The sequence below is a fragment of the Chelonia mydas genome, chromosome 27, assembly GCF_015237465.2.
Source record: "Chelonia mydas isolate rCheMyd1 chromosome 27, rCheMyd1.pri.v2, whole genome shotgun sequence".
In the NCBI taxonomy this organism is placed as follows: Eukaryota; Metazoa; Chordata; order Testudines; family Cheloniidae; genus Chelonia; species Chelonia mydas.
Window position 1 is genome coordinate 7,281,149 of NC_057860.1, and position 26,781 is coordinate 7,307,929.

A 26,781-nucleotide genomic window follows, 5' to 3' on the forward strand; every position below is an offset into this window, starting at 1 on the left:
TCGGTGATCAGTTATATTCTACACATAGATAAGTGTTCATCCTGTTCTGTAGCGTGATTTGGTCATCTATAGCAGATACCAACTAGTACCCCATCTTGTACTATATATATTAGGGTTGATCAATAAGCATTCTAGATCATTTGCTTCTGAACTGTCAGTGTCTCTGAAACAGGTAATGCCATTTTTGACAGTGCCATCCCTTTTGCCTACTTGAGCCTTCCTAAATAGGAGGGTACAGCTCCTAATTCTTTAAATAAACTGGCTAAGAGTCCCCTCTACTGGCCTGATAGAGAACTGCTAATCATATTTGCAGATGGTCTGTCTTTCAGCTATTGAGCAGCTCTGGTATTTGTGATATTGGCCAACATCATTGCTGATAGGTGCCATCAGAGCAGAGCTTGGCCCCAGGTGGAACCAGCAGAGAAGGGGGCAGGTGTCCTAATGGCTCCTTGGGGAAGGAGGCAGCCCCCAGTGTATCTCTAAGGGTTGGTTGGTGTGGGGGTGATTCTCTTTTGCTTCAGAGGAGTGTCTGGTGCCTTTTGGTAGGAATGAGGCCAGGCTACACCCATCCTGCCACACTGGACACTGCCCTGCAATTGGATTCTTAGCTATCGATCATTGCCCTATGTGGTCCTATTGCCAGTATTCAGTCAGTTTTATATCCATTTTATCTAGGTCTCCTTCACTTTGGGTTTAGGCCTAGGGGTGGCACAGACTGCAGAACTATGGATAATCAGCTCTAGAGGTGAAGGGAATCCGCAGCTACCTGGCTTGTGTAAAGGAAAATCATGCCTCTGCTAGAATTTTTTGAGCATCTCAAAAAAGTAGCGGATAAAAGAGAACAGGTTCACATATTTTTGGATTTTCAAAAGAATTTCAGAGTCTTTCACATAAAGTTGTTAAGGAAACACAGTCAGGAGGTGGGTGGTAAAGGAGTGCCATTACCACCTTAAAGGAGTGCCTAAGACTGAAACCACATTAGGAATAAATGGTCTATTTTTATCATGGCAAAAAATTAGCTATAAGGGTGCCAACTCGAAGTCCCAACTCTTGGAGTCATGTGAGAATCGTAGTCTTCGTTTATCGTATTTTTTTTTTTAAATGAAGTGTTTCTGGCCTTCCTGGTGGTTCAGAAAATGTGAATTCTAAGAGCTCAACAACAAACATAGCAAAAAAGCTGAGTTTGTCTCCAGATTTTTTAAGCTAACCTGACTTTTTTAAGGCAGGGGCCTGACACTCCTGTAACTGTGAGGTGCCCTAGGTCTAGCATTTAATGATCTAGCAAATGCAGATGACCCACAATTTATAGAGGTTAGCTAAAGAATCTAACCCAAGTAGGTGCATGGGCTGCAGAAGGGCCGCTGAAGCACAAGGATGACTGCAGCCAAGTAGTGGATACTGGAGGGAACTATCTGAACTCCTCTTTGCCCCATTACTTCAATTACATTTAAATAAACAGCCCTGCCCATCATCGTTCCCTGGGCAAACCTGGGCACACCCACAATGCAGGGCAAGGTACAGGCTCCCACTCACCCAGCCCCAGCTGTAACCTCAGCAGCTGGCTCTGCAACCTGAGCAAATAGACTCTGGGGGGCGGGTCCCAGCACCTAGACAGACATCCATCAAGGTGATTGGCAGGCTTAGGGGTGGGGCTGAGCTGATACCGCCCCGTGTCGAGAGAGGGGCGGGGCCATACGTCTGATTGACGGGGGGCGGTGCAGCCGTTCTTCCCCTGTGATTGGCATGGAAGGGGGTCGACCTCCGTGATTGGGAGGGAGGGGCGGGCGGGCTCGCCGCCTCTGATTGGCAGGCGGCAACGTCGGGTGGGTGGCTCGGCCCGTGTGATTGGCAGACAAGCGACGGGCCGGCCCCTGTTATTGGCAGGCGGCGGCGCCGGCGGCGGGTGCGTGCGTGCGCGCGCGGCGGCCGCTGAGCGGTTTGTTTTGCTGACGGTCCGTGCGCCCCGCGGAGGCGGTGAAGGGGAGAGCCCGGGCCCCCCCCGCCCCATCCCGGTCCCGCCGCGGGGAGGAGCCGGAGAGGGGCCGCTGCAAGGAGACGTTGGCGGCAGTGGCCCGGGCCTGGGAATGCGGCGGCGGCGGCTCTGAGCCCTCCCCCCCGGATCCCGGCCGCCATGGAGCCGCGGCCGTGACAGCCTGGGGCCGGAGACAGCGCGCCGGAGAGCCGCCAAGCCCCTCGCCCCGCCTGGGCGCGGGCCCGGCCGCCGCCGAGATGGGTAGGGGTCCGGCTGGGGGGGGCGAGTCTGAGGCGGGACTGTCGCTCCGGTGGGGGGGAGGGGCTGGTTGCGGCCGTTGGCGGGGGGGGGAGTGTGACGGGGGGAACTGCGCGCGCCCGGGCCCCACTGTGAGGGGGACATGGGAGCATCTGGGGCCGCCCGGTCTGTGGGGTTCGGCTGCCTTTTGGTCTCCCCAGTAGGAGCCCCGCTCAGAGCCCCCCCCCCCCCCAGGTCCACGTGCCTGCCCCCGAGGTTGCAGGCTGGACTCCCCCCACTCTCCTGCCACTGGGGTGCCACCCGCACCCCGGGGTGCGGCAACGGCTGGGGCTCGCCCGGGCCAGGGGCGCCGGCCGTGCTTTACCCTGCGGTGTGCCTAGGGGGGTCCTAGCAGGGGTTGCCCCCACGCGCCTCGGGGAGACGCGCCTCTTTCCTCGCATGAGCCCCTGACACTAAGGCCTCTGGTGGGCTGCTGGGCACAGCCTGGGCTAAAGCCCTGTCCGCCCTGGTGTGCAGAGCCCCCCTAGGGAGGTGTTGACTCCAGATCAGTTCAGGGCATAAGTGCTGTGCTGAATCCAACAATGAGGGCAGAGGCAAAAACTCTGCCAGGGTTAGTTATGTAGTAACTTTCTCCACCCCCACTAGGTAGTTGTCTTACGCCCTTAAATGTGAGGTTGTGTCCCTTTATAATCTTTTTTTTCTTGTCTGCTGTAACAGTGGATGTTATCGTTAGAGACTTCTAGGAATAATCTTTCTTTGTCTTGTGGCAGCGAGTTCCATTGGTTAATTAGGAGTTGTGTGAAAAAGTATTCCCTGTGCTCATTTTAATATTTTGTGACTTTCAGTTTCATTCTTGTATTATGAGAAGGTAAATACCAGCACCCCTGGTATTATGTTGTATTATACCTTTGTCACATGCCCTTTTTACCTCACCCTGAAACTAAATCCTGCTTGAAAACCATTCTTGAACATGGCTGGAACTAACATAGTTTCTTGCTCCAGTGTCAGGGGGGCTCATATTTTGAAGAACTTACGGTGATTCTGTTATTGCCTGATGGTATGTGACAATTAGTGATATTTGAGGAATGTAAACATTTTGTAAATTTTTTTAAAACCAATATTGATTTTTGATTGGTAATGTAAAATACTTTTACTATAAGTTTGATCAGGAGCTTGGAGGGTATTTCAGTAAAATTCTAAAAATATAGGGCGACATTTACAAACTCTGATGTTTAAAGTTAGACACTTTTGGAAGGTAAATGAGCATCCACAGCTCCTCTGACTTTGACTGAAATTGTGAAGTTTAGCACCTCTAAGATTCAGGTCACGTATTTTGAAATACGGATGTAGCTGCTTCACTGTAGCAACCCAAATGTGAAAATTTTGGCCATAGCACTATTTGTGACTTGGAATTCTATCAAAATCTTCAGTCTCAAGTATGAAGCTTCCATTCAATCCTCATTTGTTTTACTAAATTCAGACAATAGCATTTTTAGACAAGTTATGGAGCTGAAGAGCTGTTAAGTTGCCACCACAGGCTGTCCTAATTCAATCTGAACTATTGGAGTTAATGTTTTCGGAAGACATGAACTGTAGAGGGAAGTGCCTTGCAAGGTTTTCTGAGTTCACCTGGTTTCTTGTTTAGTCCAAAATTCAGTCTATTGTAAACCAAGAGAAAAGTTTAATTTATGTAAAATAGAGCTTACACTTGGCCATATTTGTATGCTGGCAAAGTAAGTACTGTTATTAACCTAACTGCAGAGTTATGTAGTTGCACTGTTTTGGGAGTTGAAACTTCGATTTTTTTTCTGAAGTTATCTGGTTTGCTAAAACTCTGCTTTGTTGTTTAGTCTCCTGCATATAATGTTAAACATAACATAGTCTCTTATGTTAAAATATAAATCCATGCAGCATCGCTAACAGTGCTTAAAACAAATATATATAATTTGGTTTAATTGTAAATTCAGATGTTGATGCATTAAGCTTCATGGCTAGATCATGCTTAGAAACACAGGCAGAATAGTCTGGTGGTTGCTCTGTAGCAACAGACCTGAAGGTCTTTAAACACACAATACTTGAGAAAATGAAAGTCTGCCTTCCACTAAAATGCTTACTAATCACAATCATATAGCTAATATTTGTGTGTGCGCTCATGAATTGCAAAATGAAAAGGGGTGATTTCACTGGCTGTTAAACTAATGAATGCCATCCTGCTTTGTACAATACCTCTTAAATTAAATAATCATTGTATAGCCATGATTATTTAGAGGTCTTTGACGATAGAAAATTAGATTGGATAATTTATTTAGATAATGGAGGGAATTTTCAACCTGATAGACCTCTGGAGACAATGAGCCAGTTTTGGATAGATGTTTGGATAGTCTAGGTTATACCGTATTATTCTTTACATTGTTTCATTTAGCTTTCTACTTTTCTTCATAAATTACCCTAAAAAACTTAGTTAATATACTGAGTAGTTAAAGGGATATTAGTGTTGCAATTTGAGGTAACTCCATTAACAGTGCTGAAATGCATTAAAGTTGATCTTTTGCACTTTATAGGAAGTTACCACTAAATTTAATTTCTGTACAGGGCTTTTCAGCAGTGTGGGAGAAGCTGATACTGCTTTTGTTAAAGAGAAACATGTGCATATATTTGAGAAACAGTGGGGAGAGCTGTGTTGAGATTGAAGGGCTTGTGCTAGACCTAGACTGAAATACTCATTGCAGGCCCAGCTGCAGTTGAGTCTTTCCCTCAATCTGCTTTTTTCCTGCCTGTGTCATTTCCTTCCCTTGGCTCACACACTTACCCGTAAGCAGAGCTTTTAGGCTTTGCTGCATTGACAGCCACTGTTGCATTATGGGGGAGGGGGAAGGAATAAGTCTGCCATTTACAGCCAGTTTTCAATTTTTAACCGTTTTGTTAGAATTTAAAATAGGGAGTCCCAGTTTTTTCTATGCCTTGCAGTCACATAGAGGAGCTCTGGCTTTTGACATTTGTAAGGCAAGTGAGTTGCAAATTTTGAAGACACTGGCAATTGTGAAGACATAAGCCTCTGATAGTGAGATTAACGAATTACCATAGAACTTCTCTAATGCTGTGTTGTACTATTAGTAGCATTACAATAGCGCCCAGAGGTCTGAATCAGGGGATTGAGGCCTTTATGCTACTTGCTGTACAGACATGTTGTAAAAACAGACCCTGAACATGGAGTGAAATTTTGTATCATTAATACTTTACTTCTACAAAATACCCTAGGGTACACTGACCCATGTGCACTGAAGGACTGCAAATTACACTTGTTCAATGAAAAAAAGCTTTAGGCTGTATTTTGGTATTTCTAATTTGTAAAATTCATTGATTGACGTGAGTTTCCCAGTCATTGGATCAAACTAACCAGGTGCCTCTGTGTTAAAAAGTGTGCTTCTTTCTTACAAATAAACAACAGACACTACTCTGTCACCATCCCTCCTGTTCTCATACCATGCAAACTTGTTTATAGGGGTTTACAGGCTTCCTGTTTTTAACCAACGTGCAGATGCTTCTATGCTTTGTTTGTTGAACTTTGTGATTTTGTTTTAAACTATTTCCATCCCTGCCATAGCAAATTCGCTGACTTGGTTTATTACGCAGGTCTGAGTGAATTTTAACTGAAATAAATGCTTTACACAAGGAATAACTTTCCTTGTAAGTAGTAATTCCCCTTTATCAATGTTATAACATCCTGGAGTGTAGTTTTTAAAACATGAAAAGCATTTCCTGGACAACATCTTTCCCGTACAAAGCAGAACTGTGTTTCCCAGACCTGCTGGAGACCTAGCAAAACAGGGTGTCTCAGTGCTCTTCCAAAGTTGCTTAGATTTCATTTGTATTAACTTCTGCATTGTGCCATAAAACTGATAGTGCTGCAAATATTACTTTTTTTTTAAAGCTGAGGCTGTAAAATCTTGATCATAAAGTACCTGTTGACCTATATAAAAGAAACAGTCTTTCAGATTTGTATTTCCATTGCCATACAGACCTTAACTGAAGCCACACTTTGATATAAAATGAGTTAAAATCCAAATATTTAATATTCAGTTTGCTGTAAAAATGGAGATTGATGTGAAAAATGAAGATCAGACGCCACCAATATGAACTTAAAAAAACAAAAACAGTCTATCATGTATTATAGCACTAGGGAGCATTCAGCCAACCAAATTGCCTACTTGGCTGAACGTTTTCAGCAGTCTCACTTATTTGACTTTGGGGTCATTATGTGTCTGTGAAGGATATCAAAATAAACAGTCTACTGTTAAAACTGCAGTACAGCATTGTATCTGAACTTGAAAGGGGCTGAGTGCTCTGGACTGGTTTCAAATTTGCAGGATTGGACTTGAATTTGTCAGAATATTGACTAGATCACATTTAACACTTTTGTTATAAAGGCAATGGACAAATTCAAGACACGAAATTTCCTTTCCCAGCCCAGTTCTCTAGTATTCTTTAAAAAGACCACCAGGTTGGAGACCACTTGAAACATAAATCATTTATGTGGCTGTGTTTATGGGTGATACCATGATATCCACAGTCAGTGTTGGTATAACAGTATTACTATGCAGGCACGCACTGCAAACTCTGATACTAGATCTTAGCACTTGTATCCCTGTGGGCCCTAGCCACCTCTGTGCGGTTGGCTGTACTTTCAGGTAGTATCCCAGTCCCATAGGTTTTCTTGTGGTTTTACAATCACATTTTTCTAGTTTTAAACTTTCTCCTCTTTGTTGGTGTGTGAAACACCTGTGCTAACAGGGGTAAAGTGATTGATTGTATAAGGGAAGCAGTAAAATTAACTGTACACAAAGTGCTGTCAAATGCAAAACGTAAACCCTTATTTTTCAATATGGAAGAAAGGAGATCCACTTAGGCAGCAGGAAACAGTTATGGTTTAATTTCATTACATTTGATACTTGATTCTCAACTTTAAGGGTGCATTAATTTTAAATTATTGCATAGACTGTAAGGTTTTAGTCTTAGACTATATTGAGGTACACCATGGGCTAGTCTACATGGTGGCGGCTGGAGTAATGCACTCTGGGGGGGCTGGGGGGAGAACATAAGAGTAGCCATAGTGGGTCAGACCAGTGGTCCATCTAGCCCAGTATCCTGTCATCCTACAGTGGCTGGTGCCAGATGCTTCAGAGGGAGTAAATAGAACAGCAGCTTGAGTGATCCAACACCTGTTGTCCAGTCTGAGTTTCTGGCAGTTGGAGGTTTAGGGATACCCAGAGCATGGGATTTTGTCCCTGACTATCTTGGTTAATAACCATTGATAGTCTTATCCTCCATGAACTTATCTAATTCTCTTTGAACCCAGTTATACTTTTGGCCTTCACAACATCCCCTGGCAATGAGTTCTACATGTTGACTGCGTTGTGTCAAGTACTTCCTTTAGTTTGCTTTAAACCTGCTGCTGCCTATTATTTTCATTGGTTGACTTCTAGATCTCATATTATATGAAGGGGTAAACTCTTCCCTGTTCACTTTCTCTATACCATTCATGATTTTATAGACCTCTATTATAACTCTCCCTTAGTCGTCTCTTCTAAGATGAACAGTCCCAGTCTCTTTAATCTGTCCTCCATACCCCCTAATCATTTTTGTTGCCCCCTCTATACTTTTTCCAATTCTAATATATCTTGTTTGGGATGGGGCCATTCAAGGTGTGGGTGTACCATGAATTTATATAGTGGCATTATGATATTTTCTGTCTTAGCTATCTCTTTCCTAGGGGTTCCTAACATTGGCTTAACTGTTCTTGCTGAAGTCTGTAGAAGCTTTACCAGTAACATGAATTGGAGCAGAGTTAGGTCAATGCTGAGTGTTGTTGGAAATCCCAGGGCAGGAACTGTGTGACCCTGATTGGGGCTTTTGTATGCTGCTTTGTTACAAATACATAAATTTCCCTCTTTTGCTTTGGACTCATAATGGTTTACATTAAATTTTGGAAAAGTCTGATATATTCACTCCACATACACCTCCTTTGGGCATAATAATCTAACTTGTTCATTTTGTTATTAGTAAGTCAATTAGTGACCCCTCTTTTTATAAGTAGTAACCTAAATTCAGGAATAAATATTTGTGATCAAGTGTGTAACATGAAATGAGGAATAAATGTGCGCCCTTGCTTCATCAAATAAGTTGTTGGTTTTTTTACAAATGTATATACATGAGAAACATACTGTAATGTTCAGAAATGTCTCATGTTCCCATTGATTCTAAGACTTTGTTAGGCTTGTACTTATGTAAATCAATATCCTAGAGCAACAACATGCATCCAGAGTGGGATTTAAAAAAAAAAACAAAACCTGACTTTCTTTAACTGGGTTTTTTATTTTTAACTCTGGTTTTGTTAAAATATTAGCCCCAGAGAGCTGTAAATTTTAATTTAACCACATTATAAACTGATAGCTGTAAGTACTTTGGGAAGGAGGGGAAATTGCATATCAAGGTCTGCATATCTAGGTAACTAATCTCAGGTTTATGACAGATCTTAAAATAGTACAGCCTAAAATTAGATAGAAAAGCTTGATAACCTTGTCTGTTATGTTAAAAGAAAAGGAGTACTTGTGGCACCTTAAAGACTAACCAGTTTATTTAGTATTTCTTATAACACTGCCAAACGTGAAACCTACATGAGTAGGTTTCTCTTCGTCCAGCTCTCTCTCCTGCTATCCCCTCCCCAATTTTCTGCAAGACTCCATAGAGGACAACACATTCTTTTCAGTTTGTTCAAAGTAGAGTTTATATTTGGCTCAGATTTTATAATGAGGTTACACTCCTATTAGAGGAGATTTAACTGGATACAGTGTCTAAAGAAACAAACACTATAGAGTTTTGATAAGGTATACATACAACAGTCCAAGAATATAGTATGTACACATGTGCCAATGACAGGATTGTGTAACTGATAACATCCGATGCTTTGTTGCTCAGAATACATAGTGCTTCAGAAATGAAGTCAATAAGCCAGTAACTAGTTTGAGCAAAAGTTCACATGCCATCTACAACTCTTTCTCTACAATATTTAGTTGATATTGAAAGCAAGGGACTAATTTCAGTGAATGATTTGGCATAGACTAAGCAGGTGTCTAGCTAACTCCTGCAGTACCGCCTTGTATTCCAGTTTTATGCTTTCCACACAGCTCTGCCATTTCACCTCAGTCCTAAATTCAGACAGGCTCTGGAAGACTACATTTTATTGGTTACATGAGAACTTTTAACCCAAAAGGTCAATTTTTTTTCCTGACAGTTGTAATTAAGTGAAAATGGAATATAGCGGATATAGTTTAGCAGCCTCACTGTTTGCTTGACTGTACCTGAGTGGAGGGTGTTATGGTGTTATGGTTTATAAACGCATCATAACTTTTTTTTTATGCTCATCTATGCTACAAATATGACCGAGTTAGGTGATTGGTTGCAAACACCACAGTTAAAATTTGTGGTATCAGCAATGACTATATCCATGTAATTGGATTAAAGCCTGGGACAATCCCAGGTTTTTGCCTTGTTTAAGGGAAATAGTAAGGTCTTGTGCACACCATAAATTTAAACCAAGTTGTAACTAGGATAAGGACACCCAGGACCTTTGATTCAGTTGTATTTGTGGTTAAGCTGAGAATTGCATTAATCAACACTTCCACAGTTATAGCAAAGCATGAGGCCACTTGAGTACTGTCATATAGTTAGCAGGCAGCATGGATGATGAAAAATTTGCTGAGGTGAGATCTGAGACTGAAGTCAGCAGGCAGAGCCAATATATTGTTTTGTTAGTGGAAAAAAGGCAATGCAAGTCTTGCCACTCACTTCCACTTGAAAGCAGGGCCCCTGGTAGTTGTGACCGGCAACACTGAAGAGCCCAGTTTATTCATAAGATGCCTAATAAAATGCCAGAGTTATTTATGTTGTTGCTACATTTCTTGCTCTACCTGCTCAGCTTTGGAAATAGATGCCACTGATTTCTGATGAAGAAAAGGAGTACTTGCGGCACCTTAGAGACTAACAAATTTATTTGAGCATGAGCTTTCGTGAGCTATAGCTCACTTCATCGGATGCATTTCTCATGGTTAGCTCTTCAGGGCAGAGACCATACCTGCCTCGTTTGTGTGGTACCTAGCACAATGAACCCCAATCCTGATTAGAGCCTCCTCATACTACTCTAGTATAAATATAATTAGTTGCTGGCATCCCAGTCATGGGTTCCTACCATGTTCCTGAAGATGTTGACCTGCAGCTGCTATCTCTGCTCTGCAAGCAGTCAGTGCTCTTCTCACTGCTGCCCTGTTCTGACTTCCGTCCTGAAGGTGTTTTAGCTTCCTTAGGAGACAACCTTTGTTCGCAAAAGGAAAAGCAGGACTTGTGGCACCTTAAAGACTAACAAATTTATTAGAGCATAAGCTTTCGTGAGCTACAGCTCACTTCCTCGGATGCATCCGATGAAGTGAGCTGTAGCTTATGAAAGCTTATGCTCTAATAAATTTGTTAGTCTCTAAGGTGCCAAAAGTACTGCTTTTCCTTTTGCGAATACAGACTAACACGGCTGCTACTCTGACACCTTTGTTCTGTGAACCTTGTTTTGGGGATATAGGGAGATGTGCCCTTGACAATCAGCCTAAATGTTTGAGGCCTACTAATAATTCAGAATAATTGGTTGGCTGGTTCCTTTCCTGCTGTTGTGCAGGGCTAGCTCCATCATCAAGCAGTGAAGGTTCTCTGGGGTAGCAGAATGTAAGGTTGGAAGGGGACAGATGCTTGCTAGTTTTCCTGGGCAACAAAACACCTACAGCTGATTCCTCTAAGTGACCTAAATCACTCTTTAGCAAATTTTGCTGGGTGAATGGGACATTGTCCTGGGAAGCAGGAACTCCCATATTCTAATTCTAACTCTGACCAGACTTGCTTCATGACATTAGACAACTCTCTACCCTTCCATTTACCTGCCTCTGAAATTAGGCTAATGCATGTCTACTTCATACAGGTGTCATGGGGGTTAGTGGTTGTGAATGAAGATGTACTCTGTGCGCTTGGGAAAAAAAAAATCTGGTCTCTCAGCCAGAGGAACACTAGTTTGAATTCCTGAAAGTTCCCCAACTGATACTCACCAAAATAACTTCCCTCTTGTCAATTGCAGATGAGGAGGAGGAGGAGGCATTGAACTCCATCATGAAGGACTTGGTTGCACTCCAAATGGGCCGGCGTCACAGGCTGCCTGGCTTTGATACCATGAAGAATAAAGACACTGCTCATTCCAACAAACAGGTAAAGGATTGTTTAATGGAGATTGACAATTATGACCTGACACAAGGGATTAGACTAGAGTGGAAGTGGGTCCATTTTCTTCAACTGCAATAGGGCACCAGTATTTTATGCAAGTCCTGGCATTGCAGAGGGATGTGCCTACTTCGTGGGCTTTATACTCTCCTAATTTGGATTAGGTCATTGGTTTAGGTTCACTTTGGGTTATTTTATTCCTTCTATTGGACTAAAGCAGGCAATGTTTTGATGATTGGTCAGAGTAGCTCCATGATCTGCCTCCCCTAAGTGTATGTGGAAAGACATTATCTGGGTAGATTGGCTGAAAATTCTACCGAGTGGCTTTCTTGTTTTAGCTTGCACCGTCCACCTTTTATTTCTTTTTTTATAAACCAACAATAATTTTTCTTTTAAGAAAAAACATAATGCCAGCAGTCCAGCCCTCCTGAGCAACCCTACAATAACAAACCAGTGTGCCTGTGCAGTAGAAGAAAAAAAAATTCCGGTAAGAAAACTGGCTTCCATTTCAGTATTAGCAATTATAAATTAAGAGCATGTTCATGCTCAGTGACCTTTACAGAGCTCATTTAAGCAGGTATGGGAGGGTGGTGAAGTTTTTTTTTTCTATTGCCTTTGTCTTGTAGCTGTAGAGTGTACCTTCCCCAGGAGAGTGCTGGAAGTCCCATTAGTTGAATCATTTAAAAACTAATCTAGACAAAGCTCTGGAGATTTTGTAGGGAAGAATCCTGCACTGCCGGCTTAGCAGAAAGAGAGGAGGACAAGATAACCAAATAGGTCTTATCTGTCTCCGATAAGGTTGAATTCACTAGTCTTGAAGAACAAATTAACCTAGAAATTCCACCTGTATGGTGTGCTATTTGGGTGAACCTCATTTCAGTGCAAACTCCACAATACCCCCAGGCTTTTAATGTGCAAATATTTGCCAGCACTTTCAGAGAATTAATTCAAGACACCTGGGCTTAATGACAAATGGTCAAATGACTTTAGTGGAGTGGACCTGGTTTAAGCTTTGAGGCTGTTACTTATATCTAGTTAAATTCCTTCCTGCCCCTGACCTCTCAGTATTGGATGTATTGCCTCACTAATGTGGAGAAGGTCAAAAGAGTTCAACACTCATTATAGCTAAGTGTGGTTGACCCTGATGAAATGTATAATCAGATGTGGTTTACTACAATTAGAGATGAACAATGCTAGTGAGCCTCCCCAATTAGCGTTGAACTCTGTTGTCCTGCTGGTGTGGGATCAGAGTTCAGCACCTATTTACCAAAATGTAGTCAACACCCATTATTTCTTAGGCGGACACAGTCAGACTGGCTGTCATACTTGGGTCTCTGATATTTGGCAAATTCATTGGTCTGTTTTTCACGTAATTGTATTTCCCAAGCAAAGGATGCTCAGTGGGTAAGGGTTAGTTCGTGGTCATTTCTGCTATGGAGGCCAAGGATCAAATCCTGGCTTATTCAGGAAGTGGGAATGAACATGGTGTGGTTTCTTGACCTACACCTGATTTGTCCATCATACAAAACCTTCACCCCATTGTGCACAATTAGTGCTCTGCTCAGAAGAGATTTAGGATTGGGGATGTAAGTCGCAAGACTGTTTGTGAAGTGTCTTAATGAACTGTGCCTCTCTCAAGCTAGTGCTTAGTCCAGTGGCATTCAGCTTTTTGTCTGAGCCTCCCTTGTGATAGATGGAGTGACCCTTCCCAGAATCCCATTGTGCTTTGCCATATCACAGTGGTGACCATGTCCGTCTCTTCCTTTTTCCACTCCTTTGTCTCCATTCTGTCTCCCTGTGCATATTATCCTATTTTTGTTTTGTCTTTTCATTTCCCCCCCCCTCCCCATTCGCTCAGTCATCACAATGTTACATGCAGCATAGGATAGGGGGAGTCTATAGGAAGCTCTTTGTTGTGAGAGCATAGATGGTGTGAGCCAGTGAGTTGCTTCCTGAGCCTGTAGTCCTGTTCCCCTGTGGAATAGTCACTAGAACAGGGAGGATGGATTTCAAGAAACTAGCCAGTGCTTTGCCCATAGCAGTGTATTTTTTGCAGAGAGTCGGACTAGATTTGGGATCATGTTGCTTCACTCAACCTTGTGACTCTCCTCTGCTTGTGACACACACCTCCCTCCCACAATTTAATCTAGTATCTCTGTGGAGGCCCACAGGGTGAAGAAATATTGGCTTTGTTCATTGCCTGTATGAGCAGTAGATACAAGTTTCTTAACTAAGCTACTGTCCAAGCTATGTGTATTTCACAGTGAATGTTGTCTTGAGTGATAAGTCTATGGGTTTTCTGCCTGCGTATCCAGAAATCTACTGCTCTTTTAGGGTCATATTGCCAAGGATAGTAGGTAATTACCAGGAATCCAGCTCCCTTTTCCAGTATTTCCTGTACTGTCACTGATTGTCCATGGATCTGTAGTTCCTAAGTTTAGCTTCTAACAGACTTTCAGCGCCATATAGTTCTACTGAAACATAGATAAATTCTGAGATCTTGATCCCAACCTTAATGAGGAGTCAAGTGTGTCTGGAGAAGTCTTAAGTCACCCACAGCGCTCAGGAAGGTATTGAAGGGATAATACTGACATGCTGAGAAAGGATTAGTTCAGCCTGTGTGTCTGAGGAACACTTAAAAGGGAAGCCAGTAAAGCAATCCAATTCTTAAATGCCCTTTAGAGGTGTTCTTTATTTTCATGCACTTTTGTGCAGCATTACTGTTGACTGTCTATACAGCTACCATCCTTTCACCCCAGGGAGGCTACATTTCAGTAACCAGCATAAAATTTTCCCCGCCCTGGTTTATTAGTGGGGATCAAACCCTAGGACATTTAGTTCTCTTAAACGCCTATCCTTTAGAGCAGGGGTTCTCAAACGGTGGGTTTCTGCCCTCCTTTTCCTTGATTAGACAGCTGAACTGGAGTAAATACACAAAGTTCCCCTTTTGATGACCCTGTGCATAAAATTCATCCTTCCCAGCCATGGGTTGGTCTACTTACCATTGGATGGCACCGCCTCCCGGCAGCCCTGGGGATTAGATCAGTCAGGCCTACACTCCTTCCAGTGGTTACACCCAGTCAGTTTCTCCTCTGTAGCCACTTTCAGGAGCCACAGATGTCCTCTTCATGACTCCGCCCTTTGGCCAGGTCACTATTGTGATTTCCCCTTCCCGGGGTGGGGGGGGAGTGCGTCAAGGTTCCTGCTCTCCAACAGTCTCAAGCAGTCTTCTGCTTCACTGCCTCACAGTGCCACTCCCGCAATGGCTGGCAGGTGAACCTGGGCCCACCCTCTGCTCTGGGTTCCAGGTAAGAGGTCTTCTACACAGCAGCCAAGGTCTGTTCCCTGCACCTTGCTGCTTTTCCCTGAGCTGCTTCCATCTCTCCTATATCCCTCCCTACTCTTCTGGGTTTGCCAGTCTCTTCACTCCCTTCTCCATAGAGTAACTTTAGGCAACTTCTCTCCGCAACCTTCAAACACTCCTCCCTGTTCCCAAGGAGTGACTACAGCCTTTCCTAGTCACCCTCTCTACTTCCAGTTTCCTCTGTCTTGTAAAAGCCCCACCTGTCCCTTCCAGGTGAGCTTCTCTCTAATTAGTTGCCTCCAGCATAAAGCTCCCTGGTTTGCAGTCTATTTAGCTGATTGGGCCTACCTGGCCTAATTCAGCTCCTGTAGGGCCAGTGTGGGGAGCACACCCCTTGCACTCCTCCCATGCCTGAGCAGACTTTAGGAAAGTTATATATAAATTACTTTGGCTGCAGATCATTGTTCCTCTGGTCAGGAAGCCCATTTGTCATGAACTGTTATGCACCTACAGGACTTCTGCAAGAATACTGTGTACTGGCAGTGAATGTATGGGTCCCTTTGAACTGCCTTCTTGACCACTGGGTCTGCCAGATATTTCCTCTACCTTAAAGAGCATTTCCTACCCACTTTTTTTTTTCGGTTCCTAGATATGATTGCCTATTGTCTTTAAGGCTTTCACAGCTGGCTTCATCCACTCTAATCACTTAGGGTTGTGCAGGAGAAATTATAATACCTTATGAGAGCAGATTTCTTTTCCTTTTTAGTTTTTATCTTTGTGATCTAAATTGGAACTTGAACTTTGTTCTCTAGTGGTTAAATGTGCTGTACTTTCACTCCCTGTGCTGTCTAGCATCCTCTGAGTTTACAGCTTAGTGCACAGGTACCACGTTGGTGGGCACTTTAATAAAACCTTGGATAACATGAATGGGAAACCTTCTACACTGTTGCATCCGATGAAGTGATCTATAGCTCACGAAAGCTTATGCTCAAATAAATTGGTTAGTCTCTAAGGTGTCACAAATACTCCTTTCCTTCTACACTTTAAATGATTACATACTTGTATTATGAAAGTATTGGTTGTGACTTCATCATAGAGGCTATGTTTATCTTAAAGCAGGGATTTCATGTCTATTTACAAATAAAATGGCAAATCCTCCCCCATCTTATAGTATTCACTGGTTTCAGAGTAACAGCCGTGTTAGTCTGTATTCGCAAACAGAGAAGGAGTACTTGTGGCACCTTAGAGACTAACCAATTTATTTGAGCATGAGCTTTCGTGAGCTACAGCTCACTACTGTGACCTCTTACATCTGTCGCTGCTCTTTAAAAGTTCCACGGCCACATGCTAGCTCCATGCATCATCCGTGGGTAACTAGACAAAATGAGCACACTCTTCCCTTCTGGTGCATGGGGCCATCTCTCTGTTCCTTCACTCCCCACAGTCCCCACCCTTTCACATCCTTTGTCACCATCTCATGCTCTCTTTGCATGTGGCTGCTTCCCCACACTTACCTTAGCTCCTGTTGGTGCTCAAGTCCCCTGTCATCCCCCCTCTGTGCTCTCCGCACATACCTGCTCATGTTACACCTATGAAGTCCTCCTCTTATCTGCCCAGTCTTCCTGTGAGTGTTGATAGAAGAGGAAAAAATAGAATATGTATATCCTGATAACTATGCCAGTCACATATCAGTTTTGTGTCCTAGAAGTTTACTTGGCAAATTTGCCTATATATTTAAAAAAGAAAACCAAGCTACTATGTCAATTGAAAATTAAGAGTCAGATATGTTCCTGACTACTTTGTGTTGCTGTGGTGATACAAAACACCGTCAAATCCATCTTAACTGGCTTTTATGCATCAGATACACATCTCGTTTTACATAAGCCATCAGATAGTAAGTTTGAGATGTTACAAGATTAATGCTGCTTATAAATTCCTAGTCTGCAGGTGGTAATACTGGGAGAAAGACACTAGTTGAAGAGTAACAGCCATGTTAGTCTGTATTCACAAAAAGAAAAGGAGGACTTGTGGCACCTTAGAGACTAACCAATTTATTTGAGCATGAGCTTTCGTGAGCTACAGCTCACTTCATCGGATGCATACTGTAGAAATTGCAGAAGACATTATATACACAGACATAGACATATTTCATGGTGTCTGTGTATATAACGTCTTCTGCAATTTCCACAGTATGCATCCAATGAAGTGAGCTGTAGCTCACGAAAGCTCATGCTCAAATAAATTGGTTAGTCTCTAAGGTGCCACAAGTCCTCCTTTTCTTTTTACTAGTTGAAGAATGCTTCTGCTTGGGTGGAATAAGTTGGGAGGAAAGGGCCAACAAAAATAGTGCTTCAATGACCACACCTATTGTGGGGCAGAATAGACGGACAATCTGGTGGTTTCTGATGAATGCTGCCAGAAGCAAGGCTTCGTAATTTGACATCAAATAGGTGAGAACTTACGGTATAAGAAACGGCCTGGAAAATTAGGGCTTTTTCTGGGACTAAAGTGGGGAGAGGGTTGAAAATCATAACGTATTAAACACGAGTGAGAACAGAGAACAAATTCATATTTTGTCACACAGATCCTCATTGTACACATTGTTATAACTTTATGAAATAAGCCAAAGCATTTGATAATGGACTAATCTTCTGTTTCATCTCTCTTGGGCAGATTGATGTAAGGATAAAGTTTGAACATAATGGGGAAAGACGGTAAGTTTTTACCTTCAGTGTTCTCATATATAGTGTGTCTGATAAAGTACGCTAGTCAGACTAAATGGATGTGGATTTCACAGGAATTCCACATGATGCATGCCATTATGACTCTGATCTTACATGGGTTTCTGTCTAAAATGGCTTACTCTGACCTAAAGAGAATGCTTTACCCAGGGTGGGGCAAAGGGTGGTTCCTGCTGGGATTCTTGAGTTCTCCCTTTCTCTCCTCAATGCTCCCCCAACCCCGTATTTTTTTTTCCACTTTCACCTCCTTGAGGTCCTCTTTTTGCAGCCACAGTCCTAGTACCTTCTGGTTCTGTCAGTAGCGTTTATCTTGCTCAGAGGGGCTCCTTTGGAAGAAGGTATGGATATCCTCTCTGCCCCTCAACACACACTTGTAACTCGGGAAGCTTAACTTAGAAATCACTAGGTTGATTAGTGGTTGCCTGGGCAAACCAGAGTCAGGATACAGTGTTGCAAGTTCCCGTGTTTTGGAAGAGCAGCTGTAATACGCTTGCAGTGCCTCTGTTTCGGCATCATTGGCTGGGAAAAGGGACCCATGGATGCACAATATTGGCAAATCCTACAGTAGATGACATGGGTGAAAACCAAGTTCCAGTTGCCCCAGTGGAACTTGTCTGTGTATATTCTAGATTCACCCTCTCCTAGTTTGTTTTGGTCATAATTGGAAAACATGTTTAGAGGTTAATTCAATCTGTGAACCTGTATTAAAAACTTGTTAATTCAATCTTAAGGCGAATGCCTCACTGGGGTACTGCTGGGCATCCCTGTGTTAGGGACTGACAAGCCGGGTTGTACAGTGACTCAGCTTGAAAAATGGAGAGGAACTCTCCTCTCCTAGGCTCTGATTCAATAAGGTACTTAAGTACATGCACAGTCCCACTGAATCCAATAGGATTACTTATGCCCTTAGTTACACATGTTTTGAAGTACCTTACTGAATTGGGCCCGTGTGATGTGTTGTGATTTATATAACCACTGTTAAAGAAAATGGAGATTGCATGCATCACCCCTGTCTGTAACCCGCAACACTCTTATTTTGCTGAAGTGGCTTGCCTTTGGAAATAATAAAGAAGCAAAGGAATTCCACATAAGGGACTTTCTTCAGTCATGGTCTTGCAGCCTTTATTCGTGTAAGTAGGTTGGTTTCAACCTTTGAGTCAGTAAGGATGACTTAAGTAAAGGTTGCAGGACTGAGTTCTTTGTATGTAGCAGTATTTTGGAGGAGAACTCTCAAACCTCCTTAATCAGGATTCTGATTAAGAAAGTTAGGTTTCATGGGGATGTCATTACTCACATATTTGGACCCTTTTGCTTTCTCTAGAAAAATCATTCTTTTGATGTCAAGTTAAAAGTTATTGCATTATAGTAAAAACTAAAAACTTAATTTGATGTATCCTTTAAATATATATTTGAACCTCTTTTTAACAATTGGCTAGCTGTTTAGAGTAGGTTCAGGTTTCATACCTGCCTGGAGTTTCCCTGCCGAATTTTATGGCTGTGCAGTTATTTTTCTATTTTTAACTTTTTTTTTTTTCTCTTCCCTGTTGCTGCATGAAAGACTCTTACAAAAAGAAACTGACTATTCAGGGCAAGCAGTGAAATTGTCTATACACAAAGTACTGTCCATTGCACAAAAGAAACTTAAAATAGATTTTTTTCTCTATTCTTTTAGTTCTAGTCAATTTACATATTATAGTAACAAGAAAAAAATAAGTCATTCTAGCCTGAAGTGACTTCCAGTTGGCAGTCTCTATTTTTTCATTTGTTTGTGTTACTACTTGTTTTACTTAGCTCAGGATAGTGAAACTAGCTTGGTCAGTTTCACTTTTTCCAGTGCTTCACTTTCTGATGTCCATTATCACTGCACAGCGGTTTGTGAGTGGTAGACACCACAGGGGAAAGACTCTTTACTGACAAGTTTTCATTAACTTTTATTCTAATGCTGGATTTTGCAAGACTTACAAAACCCCAGAATTAATACTTTAAGGCATTTCCATGTGTACAGTATAACTTCCAGCAATTAAAACTTCGTGAAGTCCTGTAGTTCCTACTTTCTTGGGGCACAAGAATGTTTTGTTGGGATAAGTTACCTTGTACACAGACAACTTAAGCATTTTAAAATGTGTCTGATTCCATAGAGAGAGAGAGGAGTGTTATTGCAGTTTAAGAACAGTGTGCTAACATTTTTAAGATGTTGATAAATCTTGAAATTGTTTCAGTTTTGTTGTCCTAGGAGTACAGGAGAGAATACTGTTGCCCCTTTTCAATCCAAGCAGCTAGTCAAAGTTCAGGGCCCTGGGGATGTTCCTGCTGGAAGTAGAAACTAATAGTCTGGTTTCAGAGTAGTAGCCGTGTGAGTCTGTATCCGCAAAAAGAAAAGGAGTACTTGTGGCACCTTAGAGACTCACAAATTTATCTGAGCATGAGCTTTTGTGAGCTGTAGCTGTAGCTCACGAAAGCTTATGCTCAAATAAATTTGTTAGTCTCTAAGGTGCTACAAGTCCTCCTTTTCTTTTTGCTGATAGTCTAGTGTTTTCTTTGGAGCAATCTTGTTTATTTACAAGAAGTGTGCAAAGTCCTGTGTCTCTGAACACAGGAGGAATCAAATAGTAAGAAACAGCTTCTTTTGTTCACAGGACCAAGAGCACTCTTTTAGCTTGCACCTGTGACCCAAAAACCTCTTCTCAGGTTTCATCCAGGGTCAGCCACCATGCTCCTTCCGGCTGTCTGTCTTCCTATCTGACCTCAGTTTCTGTGTTCCTCCCACACCCCTACCCAAAACAGTACACAGCCAAAAGCCTCTGGGTATTGTCTTACATTTGGCTTATGCTTACAATTATGTTAATTGAAGGGTAAATTAAACCTACCAATCTCAGTGGAGGTTTAATATAACTCAGAATAAGATTTCACCCAATTGATAACACTACATCTAATTCCTTGACAATACACACAGTGGAGAAGATGGCAGGGAAGAGTCAACAATTTCATAAACTTTTTTTTTAAGCCATTGGATCATACCACTCTCAAAATTCACTGTATGCCTGAATTCCTGCAGACAACACACTAATCTTTTTGGTACACCAAGAGAAAATCCAAAAGTAGTCATAGTCATGATCTACTGCATTCCTAATAGAGAGCTGACATGAGTTGACTTCAAGTGTCACGCAGGAATGCTGTGGAGTACAACAGAGCTACTGTCCGACATGCCACAGTATTTTGCGATATACATTGTTGTGACAAGGGAACTTCGGAAGTGGAACCTCATCAACAGTGCTATTGTCTTTCACATCTCCTTCCCAAGCGCTTGTATTTAAGGTGGCACAGAGCTCAGGGAAGCAGAAAGTGGTTTTTTTAAGTAACATTGAAATGAAAAGCTTGATTGTGTGTTAGTCTAATTATGCAGTTACGCTTGCCCTAATTCCCCATTCCCAAAGTGGCATGCAGTTACAGACAGAAGGCTTGCGCTGAGAATGTAAGTGTGTGTGTTTCGTTTCAGAGAAGCTGCCAGATCTAACCACAAATATTTAAGGTGGTCAGGCAGGAATGGACTCCTGAAACCCTGAACTCCATGATTTTGTGTTAGTTTAAAAACTGTGCACTCCTCTAATAGAGCTGTTTTCGGGTGCCACAAATCTTGTGTGTTTTTCGTGCCGTGTGTGTAGAATAGAAGCCTTTATAAGGGGCTTCACTGCAGCTGGGAGCCAAGTTACATTTGCCCAGTGCCAAAGTACTATAATTTCATGGATTGGTTTCTTGGTAATATGCAGAAAATGTTATTGTGGGCTGCCTTTTTTAACAAGGGCTATTTCTAAATAGCTAAACGTTGTAGGTCTAGTAGCAAGGGGCTGAGGAAGCAGACTGAAGTTAGGAATTATTAAAACCTCTGCATACTTAAAGGGTATCTAGTGGTGGTGAAATCTGCTGGATTGATAGTGTTGGAGACCAGTATCACAGGGCGAGTAAGCACAAGCAGTGAAAACTGGAGCTTCCCAAGCAACATGTCTCTACCCTCATCTGAAGGGTATTGCCTCTAGGGATAGGACAGGAGCTCAGTGGCCTATTCAGTACTTTCCCTTGAAGGCTGACAGCAGGGTTGCCAATTAGTGCTAATAGTTGTGGTGGTTGTGATGTGGACTTCCATCCTCTAGGAGCTACACTAACTTGCTTCATGTAACAGCAGGAAGCTGAGCAGCCATCAGATTTGTATTAGACTAACTCTCAGAATGTGCTGGGTGCTGTCCAGACACATACAAGAGTCCCTGCACCTAAGAGCAAACCATCTAAACAAAGGGTGGGGGGAAGGGGTACAACATGTAAGCTAAGGGCATGTGTTTAGTTCTATGTTTGTTTATGGAGGAGGACCCTAGTGGGTTTCGGGTAGTGGTTCTCAATCTGTGGCCCGTAGGCCACTTGTGGCCCATCAAGAGGGTTGATCAGCTGACCTCCTCAGGGCCATACAGATGGTATTGGATGTGGCCCACTATGGTAAATAGGTTGAGAACCACTGGTTTGGGGAAACAAAGGAGTGTGGAGAGTGATGGGTGGAAGGAAAGGGAATAGAAAAGCTGGAGAGGAGTCTGGTGGGAGGCCCAGAAGCAGATGTAGTTGGAGAGGCAGGGGCAAACATACAGCCTGGCCCATGTGGAATGGAGAGGGCACGCTGCTGGGGACCCAGCATCCCTGGTGGATCCTCTGTGGGCTGGTTGGGTAGAGAGAAGGGCTGGTTAATTTGTACTCTTGCCAGTTGAACTCTCCACTTCCTTCCCCACTGCAGGTATGTCTTTATGCCTTCTTGTGCTGAATGACTCCTAAGTTATGTCTGGGAAACGCATTTGCCTCATGTGTCCTGACATTGCATTAAAATGGGTTGATGTTCTGTTGACACATGAATGTCCTGAGAATGCCAGTGAAGGGGTTAAATGTTTTAAGGGAGTTGAGAGAGCCATTCTTTAGGCCTTCACTTGACATGCACAGTTGCTTAGTGTTGATGTAAATAGAGCTAGAGTCCTGATGTAGCACAGAGCTTCACAACACTGATCCTTCCACTGGATAGAGGAAAAATAGCCCCTTAATGTAGTGTTGTTGGGATATATGACTTGCTGAGTACTTGACAACTTTCAACAGCAAGAACATTCCAACAAAAGAAACACTTTTATAGAATCAGCACTGAGGTTACCTGTTACCTTGCTGCCTGAAACCTTTCTAGTTCCTATTCAAAGCAAATGAAACAATAATACTCAACAAGGAAAGCTGTATTGCAGTCCTTGGAAGCACGACTATGCCACAGGGTCATGCACGGTCCCCCACAAGTAGCCACACCATTGACTGTTTTGGATTGCTTCTGGCTGTTTACGTAGTTTTGGGTTTTAAAATTCCTTTTCAAATGAGACTGAGGGCGAAATGGCTGAATGTTGTAACTAGGATCTTGGTATGGCAAGAGGGTTGTATTCAGGGAAAACTAAACAGATTAATATATATTCTTGTCATTTGTGTAGGTTACTAACAGGCTAAAACTATTTTGGTACTGGACTCCTAATATCCATGTTGATAGAGCTGTCCAGAGGCACGTTACCTATAGGCACACAAGGAAGGTGTTGGTGGTGCTCCTTTTAAATGTTTATTATTTATATTGGCTCTTGGGAGATTTGAGAGGATGTTTTCAGTGAGTGGAGTATGAGTCTGTCATATATTTTACAGTATTTTATTTGGAACATATGAGTATAAAACTTCCCATGCCAGTTCAGAGGTAACTGAACAAAATCCCACCATGTACCTGGCCAGTTGTGTAATATTTGACACAGTGAAATTAGGGGTGTCCTTCCTGTCCAGTGTGGTTGGCCACCTTTAAACTTTGAAGTATCTGGCTTGTTTAGCACAAAACTGAAAAAGTTTTGTTCTTTCTATACAGCTCCTAGCATAATGGCTTCCTGGTTCATGATGAGGGCTCCTAGGCACTACAACAATACAAATAATAATGGTCAACATTGTCCGGCCTCAGTTAAATCCAGCTATATTCATTGACAAAAACTTGGAGTATTGCAAGTGTTTGAGTAGCAGCAGCAAAGACTGCACAGCAGTTGCTGGTGCTGCAATTCAAGATCTTGGGACGTGGATGCTCTGGATGGCCAAAGCAGAGTGAAAAGCAATTTCTGTGAATCTGGGTTTTTCGCTTGAATCAAGTGTGCTCATGCCCTTCTCTGTTAGAGGCAAGAAAACACTTCCAGGGAACAAGCTTACTTGTGGGAATGTTTGTGGAAATGGCTAATTATAAGCAAATATTGGAAAATATCAGGAAGTAGGTCTTAAATTCATAAACTTGAGTATTTGCACCAGACACTGAGTCATTTCACTTTTAGCATCAATCTTGGCCTTCAGCAGGACTTGAACTTGTGACCTTCAGAACCAAATGTGAGTCTCTACTTGAGCTAAGGAGATAACTCATTTAGCTGGCAGCTATAGTAGACTCATCTTCTTACGTGGAGCAGCCTGTAGAGGGAGATACTCCACCAGTATAAGTTACATATTTATCTAATCAGGGAACAGAAACATACTGTGTCCTGTCAAACAGCTCTAACTTATAATATGTACTCTGAATGAACTGCTTGCAAGCAAGCTATGAGCCAAGAATCCCTTGCAAAAACAATTAAATGAATTTCAGCTAATAAATTTGAGAAAATCACTCCCTGTTAAGGATAATTTGTGACAGAAAAGTGCAACATTTGAATGAATTAATGTGTTGATGTTTTTGAATTGTTCACTTGGTTCTGACCACATCAGTTAGCCAGTGAATCTTTTTAGTTTGGACAATCAGTGACTGTCTTTTTTGCCCTCCAGAATTATTCCATTTGTCCGACCTGTGCGATATGAAGATGTACAGCAGAAAGTGAAAACAGCCTTTGGCCAACCACTGGATCTCCACTACATGAACAATGAGGTACAGACGCTTTCCAGGCAGTGTGAAAAGTACACAGGGGCTTCTCTAGAGACTGCGTTTGAATTTAACTTCCCAAATTTCATTTGAAATGAACAGTTACTGCACGAGTTAGCTCTTGAGGAAAAATGGCACTATAAGCAAAAATCACACTGATTTCTAACTGTTTGCTTTGGAAAAATTGACATCTTACTTTCTCCTGTACATGTTTTTTGGAGGGGATGTGGGTTTCAGGGGAAATAGAGGGAATTTGGAGTCATGTGACCATTGCGCTATCCATTCCAAATGCTGGTGCTGTTGAAATTCCTTGTTGTCTTCCACCTCTCGGAACATGTCACTGCCCTCCCCCTTTTTCCTTTTCCATACTACACCCTAAAGGATGGGATTTTTTTTATAATTTAAATCTGTTCCTTACCAACACAGTGCCACAAAAATTAACAGGAATAAGTGGATCCTCAGTGCTGGCATATGAACTGGCATTCTTGAAGTCAAATAGTTCTCCAGCACCTTCGTTGGGGCAAAGTTGCTGTGCTTTATAAATATGAAAGTGCAACATTCTGTAAATATTCAGGGCATGGTGATTGCTTATTAGCACCAATATGTTTGGTGCAGTTCAAGACACCCAATGAAGACAGTCTCTGTCCCCCAAAGAGTTTACAGTCTGACAGACACAGTAGACAAGATGCACTAGAGAGGAAAGAATAAGGGGTTTTTCGTTAGCTTGATTCATTTCTTGCATCTCTCCTCTGAGCCATTCACTTTCCCTTTTATCATACATACACTTTAGGTGGAGTTAAATGCAGGAAGCAAGGTGGAGAGTACTCCACGAAGGGGGTGCTGTGGCGAAAAGACAGTAGTAAGAGGAGGAGAAAAATGGGGCATTAGAGAGCAACCTGATAAGAGTTGGTATCAGATGTAGGCTGGGATGGAGCGGTGTAAGGCCTTGGAGGCAAGGACAAGAAGTCTGGGCAGTGAGGATCCAGGGAGGTGGATCTTATCAGGTGAAGATAATTTATTGGCTGGATTTTGGGATGTATGGAAGGGGGGTGATGAGGGCACTGGGGATGCCAGAGAGGAGGTGGTTGCAGTTACTATTTTGCTCTGTATGTATAAAGGAAATGCATGTGGGGTACATTCCAGAACTTCCCCAGTTGTCTGCCTGTCATTTCTCCTCCTAGTGAGGTACTCCTGAGCTAAACTGCAGAGAGCCTCTGGATTTAACCTCCTAGCTTTGTAGCAAGGTGCATATTCTCATTTTTATTATCTCCCACAGGAGCTCAATTCTGTCTAATGTGGCTAAAAACATTGTTGTTCCTCCTCCCTGCATTAGCCTATTACCTGAGGTCCACTTTCCACCTGCCCCCTTATTCCTGGATTCACAAGTATCCCTTGTGACACTGCTGCTGCATTGTGGAGTGAGGGACCTCACTCAGACCTTGGTTTGTTTGTTTTTTTGATCCCCAGAGCAAATTCAAGTAGAAATCTCAGCCTTTTTGCAGCTCACTCCCATGGGGAATCTTCTGTGAGGTCAGCCAGTATTGGGAAACGGGTGGGAGGAATTTCCCATTGCAAAAAGATGGCATCGTGAACAGTTTTCATGGAAGTCCAAAGAGAGATTCTAAACGCTTTGTTATCCTATCTTGTACTCTAAATCTTCCAGTGTTTGTTTAAACATCTGACTGGACAATGTGCAGTGTTAAGTTTAATGGCTCTGTTAATTAAGTTTCTTCCTTGTTCTACATTTTGCAGTTATCTATTCCCTTAAAAAATCAAGATGACCTGGATAAAGCAGTAGATATCTTGGACCGAAGCTCAAATGTGAAAAGCCTTAGAATATTACTGCTGTCCCAGGACAGAAACCATGTAAGTAATCAATTTTGTGACACTGCAACTAAGTGAAATGCTTGAGATTTTTCACCTTGAGATCCTTATGTCCCCTAGTTAAAGAGCCTTGCACTGCAGTGGTACTCCAGTAAGAGAAGCAATATAAAGTAGTAAGACTGCTATGCTCCACATTCAAATAACCTCTTTGCTTGGACTTTACTAGTAAGTATTGGCTTAATTTTTTTCCTGGTTCAGCAGACTTTTAAGAGTTAAAATTAGTATAAATAGAGCATCAGAAGCATCCCCTGGTAAACTAGGCCAGGTGATCTTAGTGGATTTGGTTCATAGAGAGTTGATTTTTGGTTTTGATTAGATAGCACGTGCTATGTGAATTTTATAACTTAATATTTGTTTGGCTGGGTTTTTGACAGTATTTTAATTA

At 42.5% G+C, this 26,781-nt stretch overlaps 1 protein-coding gene across 1 annotated transcript in view; it reads left to right on the plus strand.

Moving 5' to 3' along the window:
* Positions 1-1,903: 1,903 nt before the first annotated feature.
* Positions 1,904-26,781, plus strand: part of MAP3K3 (mitogen-activated protein kinase kinase kinase 3) — a 51,265-nt gene continuing 26,387 nt past the window's right edge. Inside the window, exons 1-6 of the mRNA XM_037886775.2 lie at positions 1,904-2,233; positions 11,400-11,527; positions 11,937-12,026; positions 17,517-17,557; positions 24,419-24,518; positions 26,265-26,378. Coding sequence (XP_037742703.1) covers positions 2,230-2,233; positions 11,400-11,527; positions 11,937-12,026; positions 17,517-17,557; positions 24,419-24,518; positions 26,265-26,378 — 477 coding nt within the window. The 5' untranslated portion in view covers positions 1,904-2,229. The remainder of the gene's footprint in view (positions 2,234-11,399; positions 11,528-11,936; positions 12,027-17,516; positions 17,558-24,418; positions 24,519-26,264; positions 26,379-26,781) is intronic.